The following is a 22,269-nucleotide window of genomic DNA, read 5'->3' as shown; positions in this document are numbered from 1 at the left end:
ATTACTTTAAAATGTGAAAAAAATTACTCCATTTTCTCTTTGCTTTGTGAATGTGTTAGACTATGTTATTTTCATCAGAGCAAGAATTCCTACAAGTCTTTTAGGCATAACTCAGTTTTCTGTCTCCTAAATATATTAAGTTTTCCAAAGTAACTTTTGTTTTGTTTCTGAAACCATTATTTTCATCTATTAATGAAGTGGTGGTATATCTGTTACTAAAACAGAGAAAGATGCCACAGGGGTCATTAAAAATAGTTTATATTAAATTGGAATGGTTTTCACTTAGACACTTCATTTACATCATTCCAGAGTAGAATAAAGGTTAAAAGTAGAGGATGTGATCAAGTTCACATACTTAGCATATTAACTATTCAAACATGCACAAATCCATCAGATAAAAGGTATGTAAGGATCTAGTTTTCATCATCTCTCAACTGGGTGATATGGAGATTAGGAGCCACAGTTTAATCCTGCACATATTACTGATACAATCTATTTTACAATACTAGGAAATCACATTAGGGAATAAATAAATTAGATGCTTTTCACAAAGTCTGGAGCTGGATTGGTGGAGCTTCTGCCCTTCTCTTCCTCTTTGAAACTGCTTTGTGCAGATATGTATTTATAGACAATTCTTAATAAAGATAACAGCAGAAACAAAGAAAAACAGTTGAAAAGTGGTCTGATTTTCAGTTAGTCCTACTAGATTGTAGCCCAGCTGTCCTTCCTCAGTGAAGTACTCTTTATATCTGCCTTGCTGCATTTCAGTAAAGGCTACATGTCACCCCAGAGAGTTGTGTTGCAGAGTATTGCAAAATGCTTCAACAAGTCATAAATGTCCCTCATGTAAGGTTCAATTTCTTCAGATATCTAAAGTTTAATTACATAGTTGCTTTTAGTTAAAAAATGTTTTGGGTTATTATTTCCTTGTAAGGAAAATCTACTAAAGATGTCATTAGCATCCTCAAAATTTTCAATCACTAATAGAGGATCAAAAAATGGTTTGTGTTGGAAAGGACCTTCAAAAATCATCTAGTCCAATCTCCTGCCACATTGCTCAGAGCCCGGTACAACCTGACCCTGAACACTGCCAGTGACGGGACACTTACACTCTAGGCAATCTGGTCCAGTGTCTCACTGCCCTCATCACAAAAAATTATTTTCTAATGCCTGCCCTGCCCTCTTACAGTTTAAAACCATTGCCCCTTGTCTTATCAAGACAGGCATTGGAAACAAGTCCCTCTCCACTTTTTTTAATAGGCCCCCTTTATATAGTGAAAGACAGCAATAACCCTGGAACCTTTCCCTCCCCAGGCTAAACAGTCTCAGCTCCCCAAGCTAAAGAACCTCAGCTCTTCCAGCCTTTAGTCAGAGAAGAGTGTTTCCAGACCTCTGACCATTTCTCTGGTTCTCCTCTGGACCTGAATGCATTACTCCAGGTGAGATCACAATAGAGAGAAGGAGAAAATGAGAGTATCATGACAGTATTTAGCTTCTGTTTGCTTTAGAGTTCCTTTGTTCTTCTACACTGACTTTCAAAGGTTACTTTTGATTTTGTTTCAAATATGATTTGACTTTAGTGAACAGATTGTTTTTGTTTTGTTTTGTTTTCTACAGCATCTCGCAGAATCAAAGAATGACAGATATAAGAAGGGACCTTTGGAAGCTACCTTGCCCAAGCCTGCTGTTTAAACAGGGCCACTTGGAGCCCTGGACCATCTCCAGACTCCACCACCTCTATGGCAACCTGTGCTAGTGTGTGATCATCCCCAGAGTAGAAAAGTTTTCCTTGATGTTCAGAGGAAACCTCACATGTTTCAATTTGTGCCCATTTCCTCTTTCCACTGGGCACAAACAAGAAGAGCCTAGGCCCATTCTCTTTGCACCCTTCCTTCAGGAATTTATATAGGTCAATAGGATACTCCCTTTCCCTGGCTGAATGGGGCTTTAGTCACAGCTCTCCAAGGTTTTTTTCTTAAAAAATGCTCTAGCCTCTCTTATAACGCTTTGCTGGACACCGTTCAGTAGCTCTCTATTCCTCTGGTACTGGGAACATACTGAGCTATACTCTTCCTATAAAATTCTATAAAACCTTTTAATATATTTCAAATAAAATTTACACGTAAGATGCTTTGAGGTTCCTTTCCCTTTCCCACATTGGATGACTGTAATATTTTCTTGGAATATTAACTTGATCCGAAGACAGGTCAAAAGATCATGGGAGAGAGTCAGTTAAGTTTTTTCAGCTTTCAAGGCATTCATACAATAAAGGCAACCAGGCAAGGCCCCCACTTTAGTTACCTGATCTGTGCCAGACTACAATTTCTGAGCCTTTTTTTACATCTAAGCCCTTCAGTTGGGATTATCCTACAAAGGAAGAAGAGCTGATATATAGTCCTGCTACTGCTAACAGAATATTATCCAGCCATTTGCAAAAGTGGTGTTGGATTAGTGTGTCTTCACACGGCTTGCCTGGAGTTCTACAGGGGGCTCCAAAACTCTTTGCAACAATCTGTTTTCGATTAAATTAGTGTAATGCAATTTACATCAAAAACAATTTCTGAACATATCCATTTTTCTTCCTATACTCAATCTGGAAAGAAGGAATGAAAGATAGGAACAGAGGGAGGAAGAAAAGGATGATAGTGCATTCATCGATTCATTCATCATTCTTTTTCCATTATTAGACTGTAAGATTATTTCATCTGCTCTCATATGAATTATAATTAATAGTATTAATAAGGTGCTTAGCCTACATTGAAAGAAAATTAATGTTATTAGCCAGAGAATAATTCTCTAAGGCATGTCACATGCAGTGACATTATAACGGAATGCTTTCAGCACTGAATTCTGTTATACACATATCAGAATGAAAAAGCAATAGACATATATAGTCCCAAAGCTTATCAGGAGGCTTTGTATTTTGAATTTTTGATGTGGATTGTGATCATATTCTTCAGTATTGGTTTAACAAGTCATAAACATTGAACACTGGAAGAGGTATTTTATTAATGTGTCTTTTGGGGTTTTCACCTCCCAGTATGATGATTGCCTTACAATTGAATAATTGTCTAATTTGGTATTGATTCTTAATAAACAAATGACAATGGAACTGTTTTGTATTTAGAATTCTGAGTCTTGAGTGGACTTTTCCATCTTACAAGAAAAGCTTTTGTTTTCTCTCTTGAAAATGGCACCTAAAGTCTTTCTGACTCTGTCTGATCTCTCAAATGGGGAAAAATGTTTCCATTGCATTCCATTGTTCAATCTTTGCATCTTTTTCATCACTGTTGCCTGGCAGTACTTCTACTTGCAACTTCTACTTTTTCTACTCCTTTTTTTTAAGTCATCCACAAGGGTCTTCCACAACATGTCTCAGTCAGCAGAAAACACTGTAAATTTATTTTAGAACAGTTTAAGTTGGTGTATTTTTCCTACCAAAGGTTAAAGATTTCTGATGTTGTTCTATAATGTAGTTTTCAATATGTTCATGTTTTCTTCATATGCTATGCTCTCTTTACTTAGAAATTCTTGCAGCATCCTGTTATATCTGGGCTATTTTGTTCTTATTGCTTTTGCAAGTTACATTACTATATACATAAATACTAATTTCTGTCAAGTGAATAATAAAACCTCCATTTCTGAAAAGCTCACAGTATTAACTTTTTCATCTTTTCTAGACAAGTTTTTAAAACTTCTCTACTGTAGCATCTTTAGAGGCATTTCCAAGAACATACTTGTTACTGACATCAGCAGTACAGTGAATCAATCTACTTTCTCTGACATAGCTGATGCATTAACACTGGACTTTTCAGTGAAGGTTAATGGAAGTAAGTACTCACTTCAACTGAAAAAAAGAAAAGCTATATTAATCCTCCAGATTCATTTGGAAATGACAGCCATAGCTTTCTTTTTCATCAGGCTAATAATGGAGGATAAAGTAGCAGAGGAACTAAACACATTTTATACATCCTTGAGCAAATATGCCATCTCTCATCAGCAAGATCTTACAAGACATAAGAAAAACTGAGTAACCAGATCCCAACTGAGAAAAATTGTAACTTTTATGCTAGTAAATGACAGTTGTGGATCTGTTTCCTGATTAAGCCAGCTCTAGTGTACCTGATGCTCCTGTAATGAATAGGAAAGGACAATACCTGAGCAATCTTGTTTATCTCTAAATTTTTTTCTGATTTCCAATATTATCACCATTAAATTTGTATCTCTGATTTATCCCAAGTTTTTTAAATAGCATGCTTCTGTCCTACAATTGGTTTAACACGTCCTAAGAGCCTGTGGTCATTCTGAAAAAGAGCAGTGGTTTTCAATCTGTTACCACCTCTGCATCACTAAATAGCCTGAAACAGCAGTATGTCAGCTACCCAGCTTTCCAACTTGCTGTTTAAACCCTAGAGACACTCTCTGGGGCAGCAAGAAAACAGCAAAATGTAATGGCAGCAGCAAATAACTAATTAGGTTGGAATAAGCTAAACATTGCACAACAGAAAAAGAAACAGGAAATCAAACACAGACAGTAAAACCAGCTAATGCCCAGTAGATTGCTACAATGTGGATGCAAACAGAAATTAAAACACTTGCATTCTTTTATCTAATGCAAGTGCTCAATTGACCAAATGCTGGTGGCCGCCGATAGACACGGTAAATATTCAGGGTTGATAGAACTAGAATAAAACAAAACCTGCTCTCTCTTTACAAAACCTGATTTACAAGAGTATTGTTCTGTTATCTCCTACTTTTAAAACCCTTCCTAAGCACATCACAGTTTCCTACAATGGTTTTCCCCATTCCTGTAAACACTGCCATAAGTACATTATAAATCACTAAGTATGCTCTGCTGCCTTTTGCCCAGTGTTTCTGCAACTAGACTTCTTGATGCAAAATATGCATAGAATACATGTTTAACTGCACATGCTGGCATAATTTATGTATGCACCCAAGCTAAATATCTGTTAATAGCTACTTAGTCAGAAAGCTTTCTTGAAGAATGCCAACTTGCATTGACTTGTACTGAGAAGAGAATCAACTTGGGGTAAAGAGGAAGGAGGACTACAAAGTCAACTTTAGCACTTATAATACTGCTATTCTACCACATGATTATTTACAAGTTTGAACTATTACTTGTTTTCACAAGTGATTATCTCTGGAATAAGAGAAACACTTCAATACATATAGAGATACAAGGAAGCCTGTTGAAAGATTTAAGGACCAATTCCTCTCCAGCCTCAGAGAGAATGGAAGGCCCTGAAAGGCAAACTAATTGTTTTTGACGATTTTTCATAAACAGAAGTGGACCTCATCTTAGTGATTTCAGTAATTCAGAGAACTCACTGAAATAATTAGCAAATTAATTTTGCCAACAGTGCATATTATATACTTCATTTGAAAATATTTTGATCCTGATATCATATGGTCACTTTTTAAATTAATATATTGTTTTATAAGGATAATCTGAATAGACCAGATGCACTCAGAAGTTCAGACGGTTGGATTTAACTACTCACCCTCAAAAGTCCACAGTTAGATGCCCATATCTCTGCTAAGTCCATGCTATATAGACCACCTTCACAGTCAAAGAAGGGAATGGGCTTTTGCAGGACACAATAAATTTGGCAATAAAGTAGATATGGCAAAAACTCAGATTACTGTGCTTTCTAAATTACTCTTTATTTCTCCTAAGTATAAAGGACAAGTATAACAGATACACTGTAGACACAAATTGCTGGTCTCAGTTTGGTGAAGATGAACACAAGTCATCATGAATTTCTTCCACTGCTGTTAGAAGCACATGTAACATACCTACACTCCAGTCCATTTCCTCCACTGCATCACCATATAAACCATGCTTGCTCTTTCCTTTGAAATTTTCTGAAGCATATAAAGCAGTATGGACATGAAGATAAGAGAGGACAAGAAGAAATGGTGTATCAGTATTCCTGGAAAACAAAAAAAACCAAAACCACAAACCTTCAGTAAATTTTATGATAAGATTTCTGCAAATAAGTATTTCTTCAATAGAGTTAAAAAAAAGGCTCCCTATCCCCCCACAAACAAACAAAAAAACAAACACCAAAACAAATAAAAAAAGGTGAAAAGGAATACTGTAATTCTGTAATTGATTACAGGGCAATTCTGAATAATCACACACTCAGTAAAAATGCCACTCTTTTACTGAATTGAAAGCAAAAATAAATTAAAAAATCTATCTAAATACTATTTGCTATATATATTGAAAAAGGACTTCTTTAAAGGCAGGAATCTAGCAGTTTCTGAATACAAACACCTCTCCTCATTTTACAAGTATGTTTTTAAAAACCTGAACACAATTGCTGTTCAAAAACATACCCTCAGCACTACATATTTATATGAATTTCCTTCCTCACAAAGTCACGTGGAAGCTGATCAACTAAACTGTTATGAAGAGCTGAGTCTTTATTCTGGACTAAGATATATAACCAAATCTCTTTTCTTTTAAAGCTCTGTATGTGTATACATGTGACTCTAGATAACCTCAAAGACATGCTAATATAAAAATTTTTCTTCTTAAAGTAATGAACAGTCTCCATTGTCTTCTATTTCCTACACAGATACTAAAGAAAGAGTGCAATAAATAGACTCTCTGTAAATTTTGCTGTTCATGTGATCTGTCAACACGATATTTATGATCAATTCCAGCAGGCTGTGAAAGCACAGCTCAAACAAGTACTTCTCCTTATGCATTATTTATGCTACTTTACTTAAAATTGTGCCGTACTAGCCAAATTTACTGCTATATGCTCTAACAGCATTTGCAGTACATTATGCATATTGTAAATCTCAGCTGAACCACAAAAACAGTACCCACAAAACTTGTCTGGATCTCAAAGCACACTAATTGCAGACTATTTTTAGTTTTATTTATCATATTTTCCCTCACCAAGCTGCAGTGGATAGTACCTGTGATTCACATAAACGTCAAAGGGAGACCATGTATTTCCTCAAGCAGTTGGTTCATACACCCTTTAAAGAGGGGAAGCCCAATACAGGCATGTTCATAAAAACATTTCTTCAAAATTAACAAAAAAATTCCTAAAATTTAGAACTTGAAAACAAAGTCTTTTAGTAGAAGAAATTAAGCTGATATTCAAACTTTCCTCTTAAAGAAAAATAATTAAGTTTAATCTAGTACATTTATGATCCATTTTTCCTCTCTTCTTGGTTAGATCTGTTTTTTCACAAGTTGCATGTTTAAAGCTTTTTTTCTACTGGAATATACACCAGTAGATAAACACAAAATGGGAAATTTTTATCCATATTACTCACTTGATATATGTGTTTCTGATAGGGATTTTATCTTCATTAAAAAATCAATCTTTTTTTTTTTTTTTTTTTTTTTTTTTAAGGAAACCCAGAAAAAATACAACATTCTTCTTGTGGAAAATGGATAAAAAAATTTAATTCTCTTTCAAACATTTGTGCATCAGTCCTGTATTACCTTATTAATATAAAGTACTTGATCTAAAAAATTAAGGACAATGTTTTTCACAAAAGGTGCACTTTCCACAAAGTTATTTGTTGCTATTTGAAAGGTCATAGATGTGAGAACTTTACACCATTGTAGAAACAAATAACAGGAGACTCCTGAGCCAATTAAAAAGTCTGAAAATATTGAAGTATAATTGAAGTTAAAAAAAAGATGTATACTTAAAAGTTACATATTTAATATATACATAAATGTAATACTGATTAACACTAGAGAACTTTACTGCAAGGCAGATGATTTTTTGTTTTACAATTTGCATTTTTTAGTTCCTGAGATTATTAACTTTTTCCTTAAACACAGTTCACTGAATTGAGATTAATATACAAATTCTAGGGTAAAACGCCACAAAAATTATTTTGTACTTTTAACACTGCAGGCTAAATTTAGTTTTCATGCAAACTACCTTTTTTTAATGCCATTGAGACACTGCATTCTCGTTACTGCCTACTTGCTTTGCTAAAATCTTCCATTACAAATGATATTTTCAAGACATAATAATTCAAGTTTGTTTTGTTTGTTGTTTGCTGAACTCGCAGAAAGATCTAACTTTAATGAAGAGTCATCAAATCAACGATTGATATGGAAGGGCTCTACATCATTCCCTCTTTTCCTACTAAAATTGACAGCTTTTCATTGACAGCTTGCTGTCAGGTGGAGAAGTGTCTCACCAATTAATATCCTATAAAAGATCAGAGGCAGCTATTTATCTCCTACCAAAACACTTTGAGGAGAATCATAACTGAATACCTTTACTCTGACCTTGAAAATGGAATGACAATACCAGCTAGTAGGCAGGAGAGAAATGTGACAATAACAGCTTAACTCCTGAACCACTTCAAAAAACAGCTCCTTTCAAAAATATGTTCCCGCTGTCTTTTACGCAGCCCAAACACAGAGAATCTCCATTTCAAAAGATTTGAGATTTTTTATCCCCACAAGTCACACAGTTTTTTTAATTTATCGAGTACTTAGAGACATTACATACATCTGACATAAGATATTCTTCAAGGTGTTTTTAATGGAGCTTGAAAACATCTTAAAGCATCAAATTGCTGGTGGCTCCTCTGCATTGCAAAGTGCCAGGTTCTTCTTTTTTATTGTGAGCTGTCTTTATACTACTCAAGGATTCAGCTCAGGCTTGAGCTGTAAAACACAGGTTTAAAGTGGGTGAGAGAGCAATTAAAACTAATCTGACTTTGTGCTTCAAACACAAGTCTTTCAACTTTTTTCCTGCAAATCTGCTCTAAATGCTTGGCTGCTTTGAAAACTCCTTGGGCAATTGTTTGCTTTTCTGTGCACTTGAGTGGCACAGTTGACATATTACAAGGAAGGAACACCACCCAGAGGCCCCTGGACAAGCTCAAGAGTTTGGCCCATGAGAATTTAATGAAGTTCAACAAGGCCAAGTGTAAAGGCCTGCACCAGAGTCATGTCAATCCCAAGCACAAACCTTCAGTCTGCCATTCACTGCAGCACTAGTGAGGTCCCTAATCATTCTTAGATGATCTAAAGGTTTAGTGAAGCCCTATTTGAACCCACACCTTCTTCCTGTTACCTTCTTGCTCAAAAGGCATAATCAGAAGTCTGAAAGAAAAGGCATGAAGATCCAGTAGAGTTGTTATAGCTTTTAAGTTACTACATTTTTAATATCTATGCACATATACATTATATGTATGCAGAGATACACAAACTCTTCTCTATAATTTTTATTTTACTGTAAACTATAAGGAATATTCTTGTAGGATTCAAAAAACACTTGATTTGAAAACTGTAACTTCAGTACACATGACAACTGCTAGATCTTAAGACCCAGTAATATATGAAAAACTCTAAACCAGTCTCCTAGAGACAATAACAAAAAATTGGAATAGGTGTTGCAGAAGTGTTTCAAGGACTAAAATAGAATAGATAAAGGGAAAATTTAAAATTTGTTAACTGTTATACTAAAATTTTTAAAATTACGCAATCTATGACTGGTAAAACTAGGCAATAAAGTTCTTCAAATTCACCTTCACCACAGCTTTTAAATATAATCATGCTTGTATTTAAATACTGTTTTCCAGAAACTAGATTTCATTAGACTTTTAAGAAACATTATTATTACTTGTGATCAGGTATAGAAATTTCTCAGAGAGGTATTCTATATCACAGCATGGTATTTTTGTGTTGTTAATTTCTGACACGCTAGAAACTGGACTCTGGTATTTTGCAAAATTGGATTTTCTGTGCAGTTGGTCATTGAAGGGCATGCTGAAGATTTATGAGCGACAACCACATTGAATTTAACATGAAATAATTAGCATCCACTTGAATTTCAAATATATTGCAACACCAAGAGAGCATTCTGATAGGTTTACAACATGTAAACACGCCTCCTCTCAGGAAAAAGAAATTAGAATTAACATAAACAGAGCTGACCTGCCCACTTACAATTAGGGTGAGCAACTAAACTACTATCTGTTTTCACACGAGATCTAACACTTGTAATAACATACATTCTTCTCCAGTGCCATTTTTGGGCATTCAATTTTTTATTTGCTCTCTTTCTGTCTTTCAAGGAACAAACAAAACTTGTAACATGCATGCACTGGACTAAGGAAGATAAAATACAATACCACCTCTCCAAAAACCAGACCAAAGTAAGTACAACAGCACATACCTATACACTATGAAGACATTATAAGACCTTAAAAATACAAATTCAAATGATTATATAGAATCACAGGCATCCAGCACTGTGAGGTAGTAGTTCTGAAGACCCCTCTCCTTATTTTGCTAGGAATCAAAAACTCTATCATTTTATGATCTCTGTGTCCAAACAGCCTCCAGCCACCACAGCACCACAGTCTTTCTCTGTTCACAGACAACAGGTCTGGCATGGCCCCTCCCCAGGTTGGCTAATTCATCACCTATGTCAGGAAGTTGTCTCCCATGCACTCAAAGAACCACTCACACAGTTTCCTGTCCATTGCACTGCATTTCCAGCTCTGGTAAGCTGAAGTCCCCTTCATGAACAAAGGCAGGAATTGTGAGACTTCTCCCAGCTGCTAATAGAATATTTTTTCTTCCTCTTCATTCTGTCTGGGTGGTCCATAACATACTCCCACCATGGTGTCTACCTGGTTGGCCTATCCCCTGATTCTTACCCATAAACACTCAAACTTATCACTACCATTATTAAGCTCTGGATAATCAAAACAGTCCTTAACATGAAGGTCTACCCCACCACTTCTCCTTCTTTGCTTATTCCTTCTGAAGAATTTGATCTTTATACCTCGTAAGAAGTCACAAAACTGAAAATGACTGAGAAACAGCTAGAAAAGAGAATGTCCATCACTTGAATTCTCAAGAATTTATAGAGCAATATAGGCAATAGGTATAATAAACTTACATAGATAAAACACAGGAAAATTAATATATCTTCATATACACTGTATATAAATATAGCATAAAAAACACTGCAGGAAATAACAGTGCTGTTGAAGATTGGAGCTTAATCATAAATGTATTGTAAAGATCTTTAACCAACTAAAAGATATATGATATCTGATGATTTTTAGTTTGATGATGAAATGTGTATTCAGAACCCGGTAAGGTGAAAGCTTCCATTCTTTAACTTCAGGATTGTTTGCACTCTGGTATAATTGTGCACAAGGATTAACAGTGTACATAACTGAGTTTGGTACTTAATATAACAGCTAAAGAAAAGGAGACTGTGACAAATTCAGTGTTCAAACCCGTGGCTAAAGGGCTGAAAGAACTGGGATGACAAGAATGCTGTCAAGCACCATGACTTCCAAAAACCTTCTGGTCCTTCACTTCTGCAACCTGGTTGCCTCTTAGTGGCCATTCACCTACAAATGGCAAAAGCCAGTAGATTATTCATAAAAGCAATGGTCTACTGGTGCTCTGGAGTTGATAGGAATGAACTCTATCATGTCAGAACTAGTGTCAAAGCAAATATTGATTTTGCTGCTCACACTAATACATGGGGCAGATCAGTTCAGTGAATATTAATCTAATTACTCATATCTCCAGCAGTAAGGTTTATGGTCATATACTTCGCATGTGGAATCATTAAAGGGCACAGTTAATATTGCTCAAATGCCCTAATTGCTTCTCATACTTTAACATGTTTGGATATTCTCTAATATAACATTGACTATGAAGAGTCTGGGTTATAATTCTCACTGTAATTGCAGCACTCCTGTAACAAAGTTTGTTGTAAATTATGAATATGTGCTATTAACCTTGACTTCAATTTAATATCACTGTTGTCTGCAAACTGACATTTGGGGCCAAGTGTCTAAATGATGTAAAGCCACTTACCTCCAGCTGGGTCAAAAAAGCTATGCTGACTTAGATGATACATTATTTTGCCAGGTCTAAACACTGGGGTCAAACCAACAACACTAATCTACATAGTAACATGTGTGCATTACACATATTAATACAGTTAAAGAGTTGCTAGTTTTCTACCATGGATTTCCATATTGAACTCACCTATTTTGAGGCAAACGTCTTATTTTCTTGGCACTGAAATCAGTGAAACATTCATAGATACCCAAAACAGTATCACTAAAGGCATTTTATATACTAGTAAATAATGGAAGAATATACCAACATATAGTTTATGTACTTGAGAGTCTTTTGAAATCACCAAATGCTTGGTCACTAAGCAAGTAATCTCTCAGTAATTTTCAAATGTGTTTGTGTGTTTGTAATAATGAAGTACTTCACTGTTAAATTAGTTACAATATATCTGAGAAAGAATCTTTATATCTATTCCCATTTCCAAGAGGACACAAAGATGGTTTAGTTAATTTATAAATACTTATAAGAATGTTTATTCTTGGGAAGGCTTAGGCATTTAAGGAAATGTGTTATAAAAACATTTTTTCAGTAAAATGTGTAGAAACGATCACATCAGATATTCATAAGGATAGAAATGATAAAAAATTGCAATATGAGATCGAGATTTTACATAAACATTTTTTCTTGTTAACAGCAAGAAGCAGCTGCTTTGTGGAGTCATTAAGTTTAGAAAATTTAACTACAGATTCTTGGTATATGTTTTTATACAGCAATGACACCATATGCATATATTCACAGAAACTAATTCTACATACTTTAGAGAATAGTAATTCAGGGCTGTAGAATAGAAATTCAGGATAATAGTAATTCTATATCTTAGAATATGATTTTACTTTTACTTAGTATTTTTAAAAATGCTGCAACTTGTGTCAAAAGTGGTAGAAAAAATACATACACTTTTTTTCCCAGAAATTAAATTGATTAAATATTTTTTTTCCAAATATATTGATTTCTATTTTAGAGTATAAAAATGTATACTTTTTTTACTGAATCCTATTAAGAGCCATTTGGTGACAATTAGGGCAAAGCAACTGACATAGCAAGAAGGAACCATGACCTGGGATGGTTTTGTAAATCCAGGTTTAGGTGGCCCAATGTGATGGCTATTAAAAACATTGTTTTCAAAACACCCGTTTGTTTCACAGAATCACAGAATACAGAATGGGTAAAGTTGGAAGGGACAACAGTGAGATCATCTGGTCCAACCTCCCTGTTCAAGAGGGTCATCCCAGAGCACATGGCACAGGATTATATCCAGGGAGTTTTTAACTATCTCCAGTGAGGGAGACTCCAAAACCTCTCTGGGCAACTGTTCCAGGGCACTGTCACCTGCACAGTAAAGAAGTTCTTCCTCATATTCCTGTGCATCAGTTTCTGTCCATTGCCTCTTGTCTTATTGCTTGGCATTATCGAGCAGAGCCTGGCTCCATCCTTGACACTCTCCCTGCAAATACTTATGTACAGTGATGAGATTCTCTCTCAGTCGTCTCTTCTTGAGACTGAACAAGCCCACCTACCTCAGCCTTTCCTCATAAAAGGCTCCTGTCCCTTAATTGCCCTCCACTGGACTAGCTCCAGGAACTCAATTTCTCTCTTGTCCTTGGGAGTTCAGAACTGCACACAGCACTCCAGATGTGCCTCACCAGGGCTGAGCAGAGGGGCAGGATCACCTCCCTTGACCTGCTGGAAAAGCTCCTCCTAATGCACCCCTGGATCACATTGGCCTTCTTGGCTACCAAGGGACACTGCTGGCTCATAGACAGATGTTTGCCCACCAGCATCCCCAGGTTCTTCTCCACACAGCTGCTTTCCAGCAGGTCACTCCCAGCCTGTGCTGGTGCCTGGGGTTATTCTGCCCCAGATGCAGAAACTAGCATCCTAATTTCTGAAAATAAAATCCTTTCAAAATTGCTGTCTTAAAAGTGGAGTCATCAAAAATGCCAGTATATTTTTAAAAAAGCCATATGACGCATTACCTCAATGATGAAGAACATTTCCCCATTCCAGAAAAGTAATGGATTATGACTCAGCATTGTGATTTCACAGAATTAAGTCACACCACAAAAGATTTTTCATATTTCAAGTTACATGAAATTCTTAAGAATTAAAGTCCTAAAGAACTTTGAAGTTAAAAAAAAAAATTAATCTTGCAAATGTAAACATTTCCCTTTTTATAGAGAAATTAATTACATACCTGATAGGAGGAAACCAAACAGTCGTTCCTACCAAAAAGATTAACTTCAGTCATCTTTTATGACCAAGTCATTTTTATCACTAGGATACATAGGTGGAAAGGAAAAAAATTATGATCATATATAAATAATGACATATTCTTTGTGCCCACCAGCTCTCTTTCTTTTTCTAATTTTTAGAAGCCATTATGAAATGCCAACATTAAATTACAACACAGTTAGAAACCTACCTTCCAATAAACTGCATGGCTTCTTTTGTCAGCCTCTGAGTAAGGCTCTCATAGGACAGTGGCTGCTGGATAATCTGATGATTCCTCATTAAAAAGCAGTTTAGGTGTCGAAAATGATAGAAGAAAAAAATCAAAACCACAAGTAAAACTGTGATTATTAACAAGAAGTAAACCAATGCTTGGAAGGGTACTTTGAGAAGGCCAATGTACTGCACTACTGCCAAAGACACAAGGGCAATTCCGGCAATTTGGATTGGGATGACAAGGCCTTTCTGAACTCCTTTTAAAAATACACTGCCTTGGCCAGGTTTGCAGTCTCTAAAATTGGTCACGGGAAGGCCATAAAAGTAATCAAATCCATGACTGAGGGGGTGGTGACAGAAGTCATTACTGCTTTCACAGTTCATCCCAAGATGCCACTTTCCTACAAAGAGAGAAGGACAGGGAGTATTTTTGTAGTTAAATTCATCAAACTTATTTTTAATGTGCATTATTTCAAACATGAAACCGTCACTATCTGACTGATATCCCCCTGCTCCCAGCATTTATTGTGTGGATCCCTATTTTCTATTTAAAATTCCTTTGTGCCTTCATCAAAGATTTTTTTTTCTTTATGTCTGCCTCTTCATCTCAGTTTGAAATAGCATGGCATGGCTGCTGCTGAAGAACATTAAATTCTGAGTGGGCTAGCAGGTCACTGAAGAGCAACGGAGCCCTAACAGACAGTTATCTCTGCAAATTAAGCAAGTGTAGTTGTCATAAGAAAATGACAACTGTAATGCTACTGTTTTGTAGCAGCTACTGATTGAAGAGGAATAACTAATATGGAATTACAAAATACATTTTCTGAAATTTTTCTGGCAAATAATTTGACTAGTTAAGAAAAAAAAAGACAAAAGAAGAAGAAAAAAACCCAGGAATAAATAAAAAATAAATCAAGAATAGGGAAATTATTAAAGCATTTATTTTTTAAATTATTGTAAAATCTCTGAAATTGCCAATATCCCTCAAAATGCACACATATATATTGAGGCCAATTATTTTGAATTTATATATTTCATATGCATAAATAAAAACCAACAATAACAAGTAAATTGCTGTCAAATACTATCTCTCCCAGCATTTTGTCCCACTACAAAATCATTCTAATTCTGCAATAATGTTGGACACTGTCTGACACAAGAAACCAGTGAGCCTGATTTGCATTATACTAATATAATCTATATTCATGTTGATTATGGTAAGTATCTAGATAATTCTTTCTATGACTCAGGTACAACCTCTTACCATATGCTTATGCACTGCTTAGTGCAACAGATCTAATTGGTAGCTGTTATTTGAATCAAAATGAATAATTGTAAAAAAGATTCAAATTCAGTTAAGCTTATTGAGATAGATTATGGATAGAGCCATGCTCTTTGCTCTCAGCCAGAAATGTGCTGAATATTTTAAAAAATAATGCTGGCCTTAACAAAAAGATGACATTATATACTGCTGGGCCAAATTTTATTTATTTTTCTGACTCAAACACATAAACATGACCAGCATAATTCACAGGTTGTGATCGTAAAAGAGATAAACAGGCAAATCTGCAAACCCAGTAAGTCCTCATTCCCATAACTTAGCCCAAAGAAATTTGAGATATTTGTTTCAGGACTTCAGAATACACATGGCAGTAAATGCCATGAAAATGAAAACATGAAAATGCAAAAACAGAGAAAAAAAGCATGTACAGAATTTTCCCCTTTTCCAAACCATCCCAGCTTTTACACATCTGTAAGAGGGTCCTGATGCAAACAGTCCTGAACATCTCCTGGGTCTCCAGAACAGCATATTCATCCTGCATTTTTTCCTTCGCCTGTGACAAATGCAGGTACTGTAGTACCAAAGAGGGTGAACATGGGGATCAGTTCTGCTTTTTAAAAATTTAACAAATTGATCTGGCTGTTCGTATTTCTCTTCCACAAATAACAGAACTGAGGTATAGGATGAGAATGTCATATGCCTAAATTCATAGGTAAATGCTATTCATAGGTTATTGCTAATTCACCTGTTAGTAAAGGTGGAGAAAAAGCAGAAACCTTGAATCTGAGTGCTAGGTTGAGTCCAGTTGTCCTCAAATGTCTCTTGATGGTCTTAGGTTAAAAATAACTTCTGTATATCATCAAAGCAGGTATAAAACATTTTCAGGTCTGCTTACGCACCAGTGAAATGAAGGCCTCTACACCCTTCTCATTCCATCAGATCTTTTCCCTGTCAGATGGCCTCTCACCTGAGGTTGTATTCTGCTTTTTGTGAACAGAATGGTTCTAATGGTCCAGTGAAAATTATTGTGGTCAATTAAAAACAATCAGTACACACCATTGTACTGAAATTTCAGAAGTTATAATGATGCTATAAAGGACTAGGTAAGGCTGGAACTATGATTTTCATTCCCAGAACGCAAAGATGCAGATTTTAGGAAAGAAATGCTTCAATTTTTCTCTTAGGTTTGGATGAGTGTCTTAATGGAATAATCATAAAGCCAGATGTATAACAAAGTGAGCATGAAACAACTGTCATCAAGTTGGGTAAGTAATTTGAAGGTAGAAGCTTATAGTCATGTACATAAATAATCTTCAGGCTTTAATTTTAATTTTTTCCGCTATTATATGTTATTCCCAAAGCACCTATAATTCAGTAAGAAAATATGAAAGAGAAATTCAAACAAATTAAGTATACTTTCAAGGTCACTTATAATGATATGTAGTGTTTTTTTTAACTGGATCTCAACTATAAGCCAGGATAGAAAAACCTTGCAATAACAAATTAAGACAGGGGGAAATATAGGTCCTACTTTTATCGAAAGGACTTTAGCAAGCACAACAAATTGTTCAATGTCAAGAACTTGGGCCTCAGAAAAAGATTTGTTGAGAAGCAACTTAAGCCAAACAAAGCAGAGATCAGGTTATCAGGAAAAGCAACAGAAGCCCCAGTTCAAATTATATCAGCATCTGTGACAGAATGACACAATTGCCATTCTCAAATGGCTAGGGAGGTAGAAGGTTTTGATAGATCCTGCACTACTCTGAAAAGCAAGTGATGACTGAGTCCACAATACATGTTTTGTTTCACTCCTTGTGACAATAACCTCTGCCTTCGGCTAGTGCTTGAACAGATTATGTAATGTGCTTTAGATTCTGGAGCCCTTCTGAATCTGAGAGCAATGTAAAATGCTCTCATCTCTTTGCTAAGTGATCCTTCATAGAATGGACACTTCACACAAGCATCATAAGCATTTCAGCAGATTCTACCAAGCTTTTGAGTGAAATTTATGCTGTTAATTGTAAATTACGAGTACCATAATAATTTGAGACTTAGGCTTTTTTCCTTCTCCGTCAGACACAATTAAGATTTCTGCAGAGTGAAAGTAATTCAATGAAAGGCAAGGGGAAGTGAGAGGCAAGTCTGATTCAGCCAAGAAATTTCACTTGAAACTCCATTTCTCAGAACGCAGAATCCTGAGGACAGTACAGAAACCCATGTTTCCCCTGTATTTTTCCATCAGATAGTGGAAAAGAGAGCAATACGAAGACTGATTTTTATATAACAATAAATATATTTTGGAATGATTTTGTGCTTTTCGGATAATTGGCAAGATACAAGATGTGGAGTGAGATGCAAACAGAAATACTTTATTTTCTTAAGGAAATATATTTCTTTGAAGTACAGAGCAAAAATTATAAATGTGTATGTGTGTATGGAATTAGCATGTAAAGATTTTAAGCTGTTTTATTAATAACTGTTGTATTAACTCCACTCTATAGACTCAGTCAATCTTGAATTGGACACCTTACTACTGTGATGTGCCCAAACATTTCAATACTTCATTCTGAAACAAATAAGTATCAGTTATCAATTAGTATGCAGCTTTGGAGATAAGATACATAGGTGGATTTTAAACTTCTCTGGATGCTGGACAACACACTAGAGAGCAATAGTGAGGAAAAATTAACCTTTATTCAACTGCAATTGAGTATAGCAGTAGTTAAAATACTATCTATCAAATTTAAGGAGAATTTTTGCATTATGAATAAGTATTTCCAACAAAACATCAGCATTTCTTCCCCTTGGTGAAATACTATGTATTTTATGCATCTGTTTTGTTGCAGATCTGATTGTGTGCTTTCCTGACAGATCTATTGGTTGTCTTCTTCTTTATGTCACACAGGAAAACAATGCAATAGAGAAGTGCATACATAAAGAAGATTTGTAGCTAAAATATATTTTGGGATATATCAAACAAAAGGAAGCATATATTCAGAGGAGAAAAAAAATTTAAAAAAAAGAAACAAACACACACCTAGGGAAGAAAAATAATGTCCTTAGAGAGAGGAGATTGGGAAAAAAAAATAGAAATGACACTACAGGCTTGAGGAACAGAAAGGCTCCAAATTACCCTTATGCCAATCCATCACTGGTGCATGATTTGACAATTAATTGTTTGGGAACTGCTGAGTTAGATTGAACCAAGAAAGACTCCCTAATCTAGACCAATATTATGTGGGAAGAATACCAGCAAAAGCAGAAAATGGACTGGTGGTGAATCAGACTGCCTATCTAGCCTTCAAACCTACATAATTTTTCTTTCTGTCATTTACATATGCTTTACTCCTAATTTTAACGCATTTCTTGATTTTTGGAAACCTTCATTATACTCTAAGGATATGGTAATACTGCATTTTATGGTCTCATTGCTATCATTCAGGCCACTTGGAAGAATTGTTCATTAAGCATCATGGAGATAACTTCTGGAGATCTAAGTGGCAAGTTGTCACATAGCAGCAAAAGCAGTTAAAAAAAGAACATTAACTGGGTCAGCCCCAGAAAATGAGTTGTATTACTGTGCTTGCTACAAACAGAGAAAACCCAGTCTTTAATTGAATATGGAGAAATAGGAATTAAGTCTACAAGCAACATGACAAATTATGAATGGATTTTTGTACTACAGTTCCAATACACCTACACTAAATAAACTTCTGATAAGAATTTCTGGTTTTCTATTTTTATTCTTCCAGGACATCATGGTATTTTATGCTTTATAAGGCCGGGATATAGCTAAGTAGGATTTTTAGTTAGAACACTGACACTGGTTTACCTACGTAATACAGACATTTTTTGAATAGTGGCATGAAATGTTAGCCCTGTTAAATAGCCTGGTTTTTTAAACAAAAATTACTCTCAAAATTGCAAGTTTCTGTTTAATTTAAAAAACAAATTGCGTGCATCCTTCATCTAAATTAATTTAGTAATATTCCAGTATAATGCTCCCTGCACAACCATTTCCTGGCAATTCCCGTACAGAAACACATTATGTAATACAAGTTGAACTTCACAAAAATCTTCTAAAATATAAGCAATGTAGAATAAGCCAGTGGCCAAAATAAGATAAAGAATTCAGAAATCTTTAATGTATTACTTTTATGATATTAACTCCAATTCTATTTAATATTAATCTAGTCTGAGTCCTTTAGCCCATCACTGGATATTTATGCTGTGATCATTTGTCTGAACTGTCTTTATAATAAGAGAGAAAAACATTTTTTATATTAAATATCTAACAAATAATATGAAAGTTTTCCTAGAAATGTCCATTTCTGTCTGACGACTAAGACGGTAGCCCAGGTACAATATTATTTACTTTATGGGAATTTGTACAATGGTGAAATAAAAACAACCCCAGTGCTGACTTGTATCCTGTCATCAATCCCTCAATGTCTCTCTGACGTAATCAAACTCCTATTTATACTGAAAACTTCTCAAAAGCTTGACTACTTTTCAGTTTGTTCATCATGTTTCTTCAGTACCTTGCAAAATGAGACTATAACAACACAAGTGAATTAGACATACTTACCTGACTAATGTTTAACATAGGCATGGGAATGTGCTCAGTTTTGTTCCAGAAAAATAAATTAATTATGCTGTGAGGGAGAAAAGCTTAATGCAGGCCCTTAAAAGCCAATACAGGAAGCTAATGTTCTTCAAATTGAAATGAAAGAAAACAGTGCTGCACATGTCTGCAACTTTACCTATTAGAGCTGTTGCATAACCTTTCTGCTTCAGGAGTTTGGAAAAAGTTATTTCTTCAGAAGAAAGTCCCCCAGAAGAGGCAGAAAATAAGAAGACACCAACTCGTGAGAAGGCAGCCATTCCTAAATACAATAAAAATGAATGAAACCAGGATAATACAAAGAAAGAATTTCCATTCATTAACTCTGCATGCCCTTTTTTGCCTTAGGTGGTATCACATAAATGATATATTACAATCAGACACTGTTGCAAGATATGATCATCCATTTGAGCGAGGTCTTTTCTGTATTGACACCAGAAACTGAGACATGGAGAAAAAAATTCTGAGCTTATAACCATGGGGCCAGACATCACATAAAGTGCTGCAGCCCCTTCTGTAGATTTTCTAAGGTATAGCAAAATTTAAAGAAGTTGAGCTTGCATAATTTATTTTTCTTGTACATAGGGAGGGAAGGAAGATGAGGACTAAGTGAGATCATTCCCAAGTTCTACTTTGAGAATTTTCCCCTGTCCTCATATGTGTTTTTCTATAAGCCTTTAAGGTTTTTCGAGAGAAGGCATATTGAAATAGGGCAGTCTTATTGCTGGGCACGTAAATATCATGAGGTCAGAAAGAGCAAGAGAGAATCTGATCCTGTAAATAGAGTGGCTCGAGCTGTCAGCTTTGATGGGGTGTTCCAGTGGCATGAGGACACATCATCCAATGTACGCAGAGTGAGCGCACTAAAGGAGCATCAGGTACCAGCTAACAAGACAACATCTAAATAAGGCTCAGTCGTTCCTATATACTAAGAGTCTGAGAAACACAAATGAGCTTATAAACTGCTCTGAGGATGAGGAACTTGAGAGCTCAGGTTCATGAAAATTAGATTACTAGGATTCCAGATGAGAGCTGGCACTGAAAATAGACAGTAAGAACAGAGAATATATATGCAAATCTGTGCAGATGTATCTTCAGGAAGTTTAAATTATGCAACTGGATGATTACAGTCTCCAAGTTACATGACTGATGTAGACAACCAGAATCCTCCCTCAGGTATCTCTTGTGGTTACACGAGAAAAACTTGTTAGACTGGTTTATTAAAGAGAGCTTAACCTACCCTTCAAATGCTGACTTCAGTTTTTCACCCCATATAGTTTTGCTGATCAATGCTTCTGATAGCTTTAGTCATATATTTATCTATATTTTTAAATTTACATTTATATTAACATACTTAGAGCTCTTCTAACTGAAATCAGTGTAATTCTTTGAAGTTATCAGAATGAAACTGCAGAAGCATGATTTCTTTTTTTTTTCATCATTACCTTTCTCTGAGCTTGTGTCTCATCTAATACTGCATTTTGGAATATTTTTCTTCAGCTCTTTTAGCAGGAATTTTATATTTCTAACATTTTTTCCACATCATGATTCTAGTGTCTTCTAAAATAAGCCTTTACTAGTTCTTCATTCATATTTGGAAGCAATCCATATTTAGAAATTTTTTAACTTAAGTAAGACAAAGTTCAATTTTTGTACCTACATGGAAATTATTAAGTATGTCTGAGAGCTGATCAGTGAAGAAAAAAATTAGTTCAAGTGCTAATTTTTCAGAAATAAGAACAAGGAACATAATGGAAAGTGACCTGTGACTTTATCTACAGTAAATATTAATAGCAATATATCTGTAACAGGTATATAAAATTTTCCTCTGCAGATGAATGTAATGGAAAATTTAGCAAGTTATATTAGCTGGCACTTTTGCAGAAGCTTGTTACTTGATTTGAGTGAGCAAGAACATATCAAGTAGGCTCCAGAGTCTTGCTTTGCTTCATTCCCAGAAGCAAGGACAGGATGTTTTATCACTAATGAACAAGTGATCTGATT

The 22,269-nt window shown here is 35.3% G+C and overlaps 1 protein-coding gene across 2 annotated transcripts in view; it reads right to left on the bottom strand.

Annotated features, from left to right (window-relative positions):
• STS (steroid sulfatase) overlaps positions 1-22,269 on the bottom strand; it is a 107,239-nt gene that overhangs the window by 57,469 nt on the left and 27,501 nt on the right. For both annotated transcript variants that reach the window (XM_066176787.1, XM_066176788.1), the window contains exons 5-7: positions 20,405-20,527; positions 14,337-14,760; positions 5,818-5,954 (exon numbers count right to left, since the gene is read on the bottom strand). In XM_066176787.1, the coding sequence (XP_066032884.1) occupies positions 5,818-5,954; positions 14,337-14,760; positions 20,405-20,527 (684 nt within the window). The remainder of the gene's footprint in view (positions 1-5,817; positions 5,955-14,336; positions 14,761-20,404; positions 20,528-22,269) is intronic.

Source organism: Chamaea fasciata, unplaced genomic scaffold (assembly GCF_029207755.1).
Source record: "Chamaea fasciata isolate MVZ Bird 193981 ecotype frontalis unplaced genomic scaffold, bChaFas1.0.hap1 SCAF_2, whole genome shotgun sequence".
In the NCBI taxonomy this organism is placed as follows: domain Eukaryota; kingdom Metazoa; phylum Chordata; class Aves; order Passeriformes; family Sylviidae; genus Chamaea; species Chamaea fasciata.
This window is presented reverse-complemented; position numbering and strand designations above follow the sequence as displayed.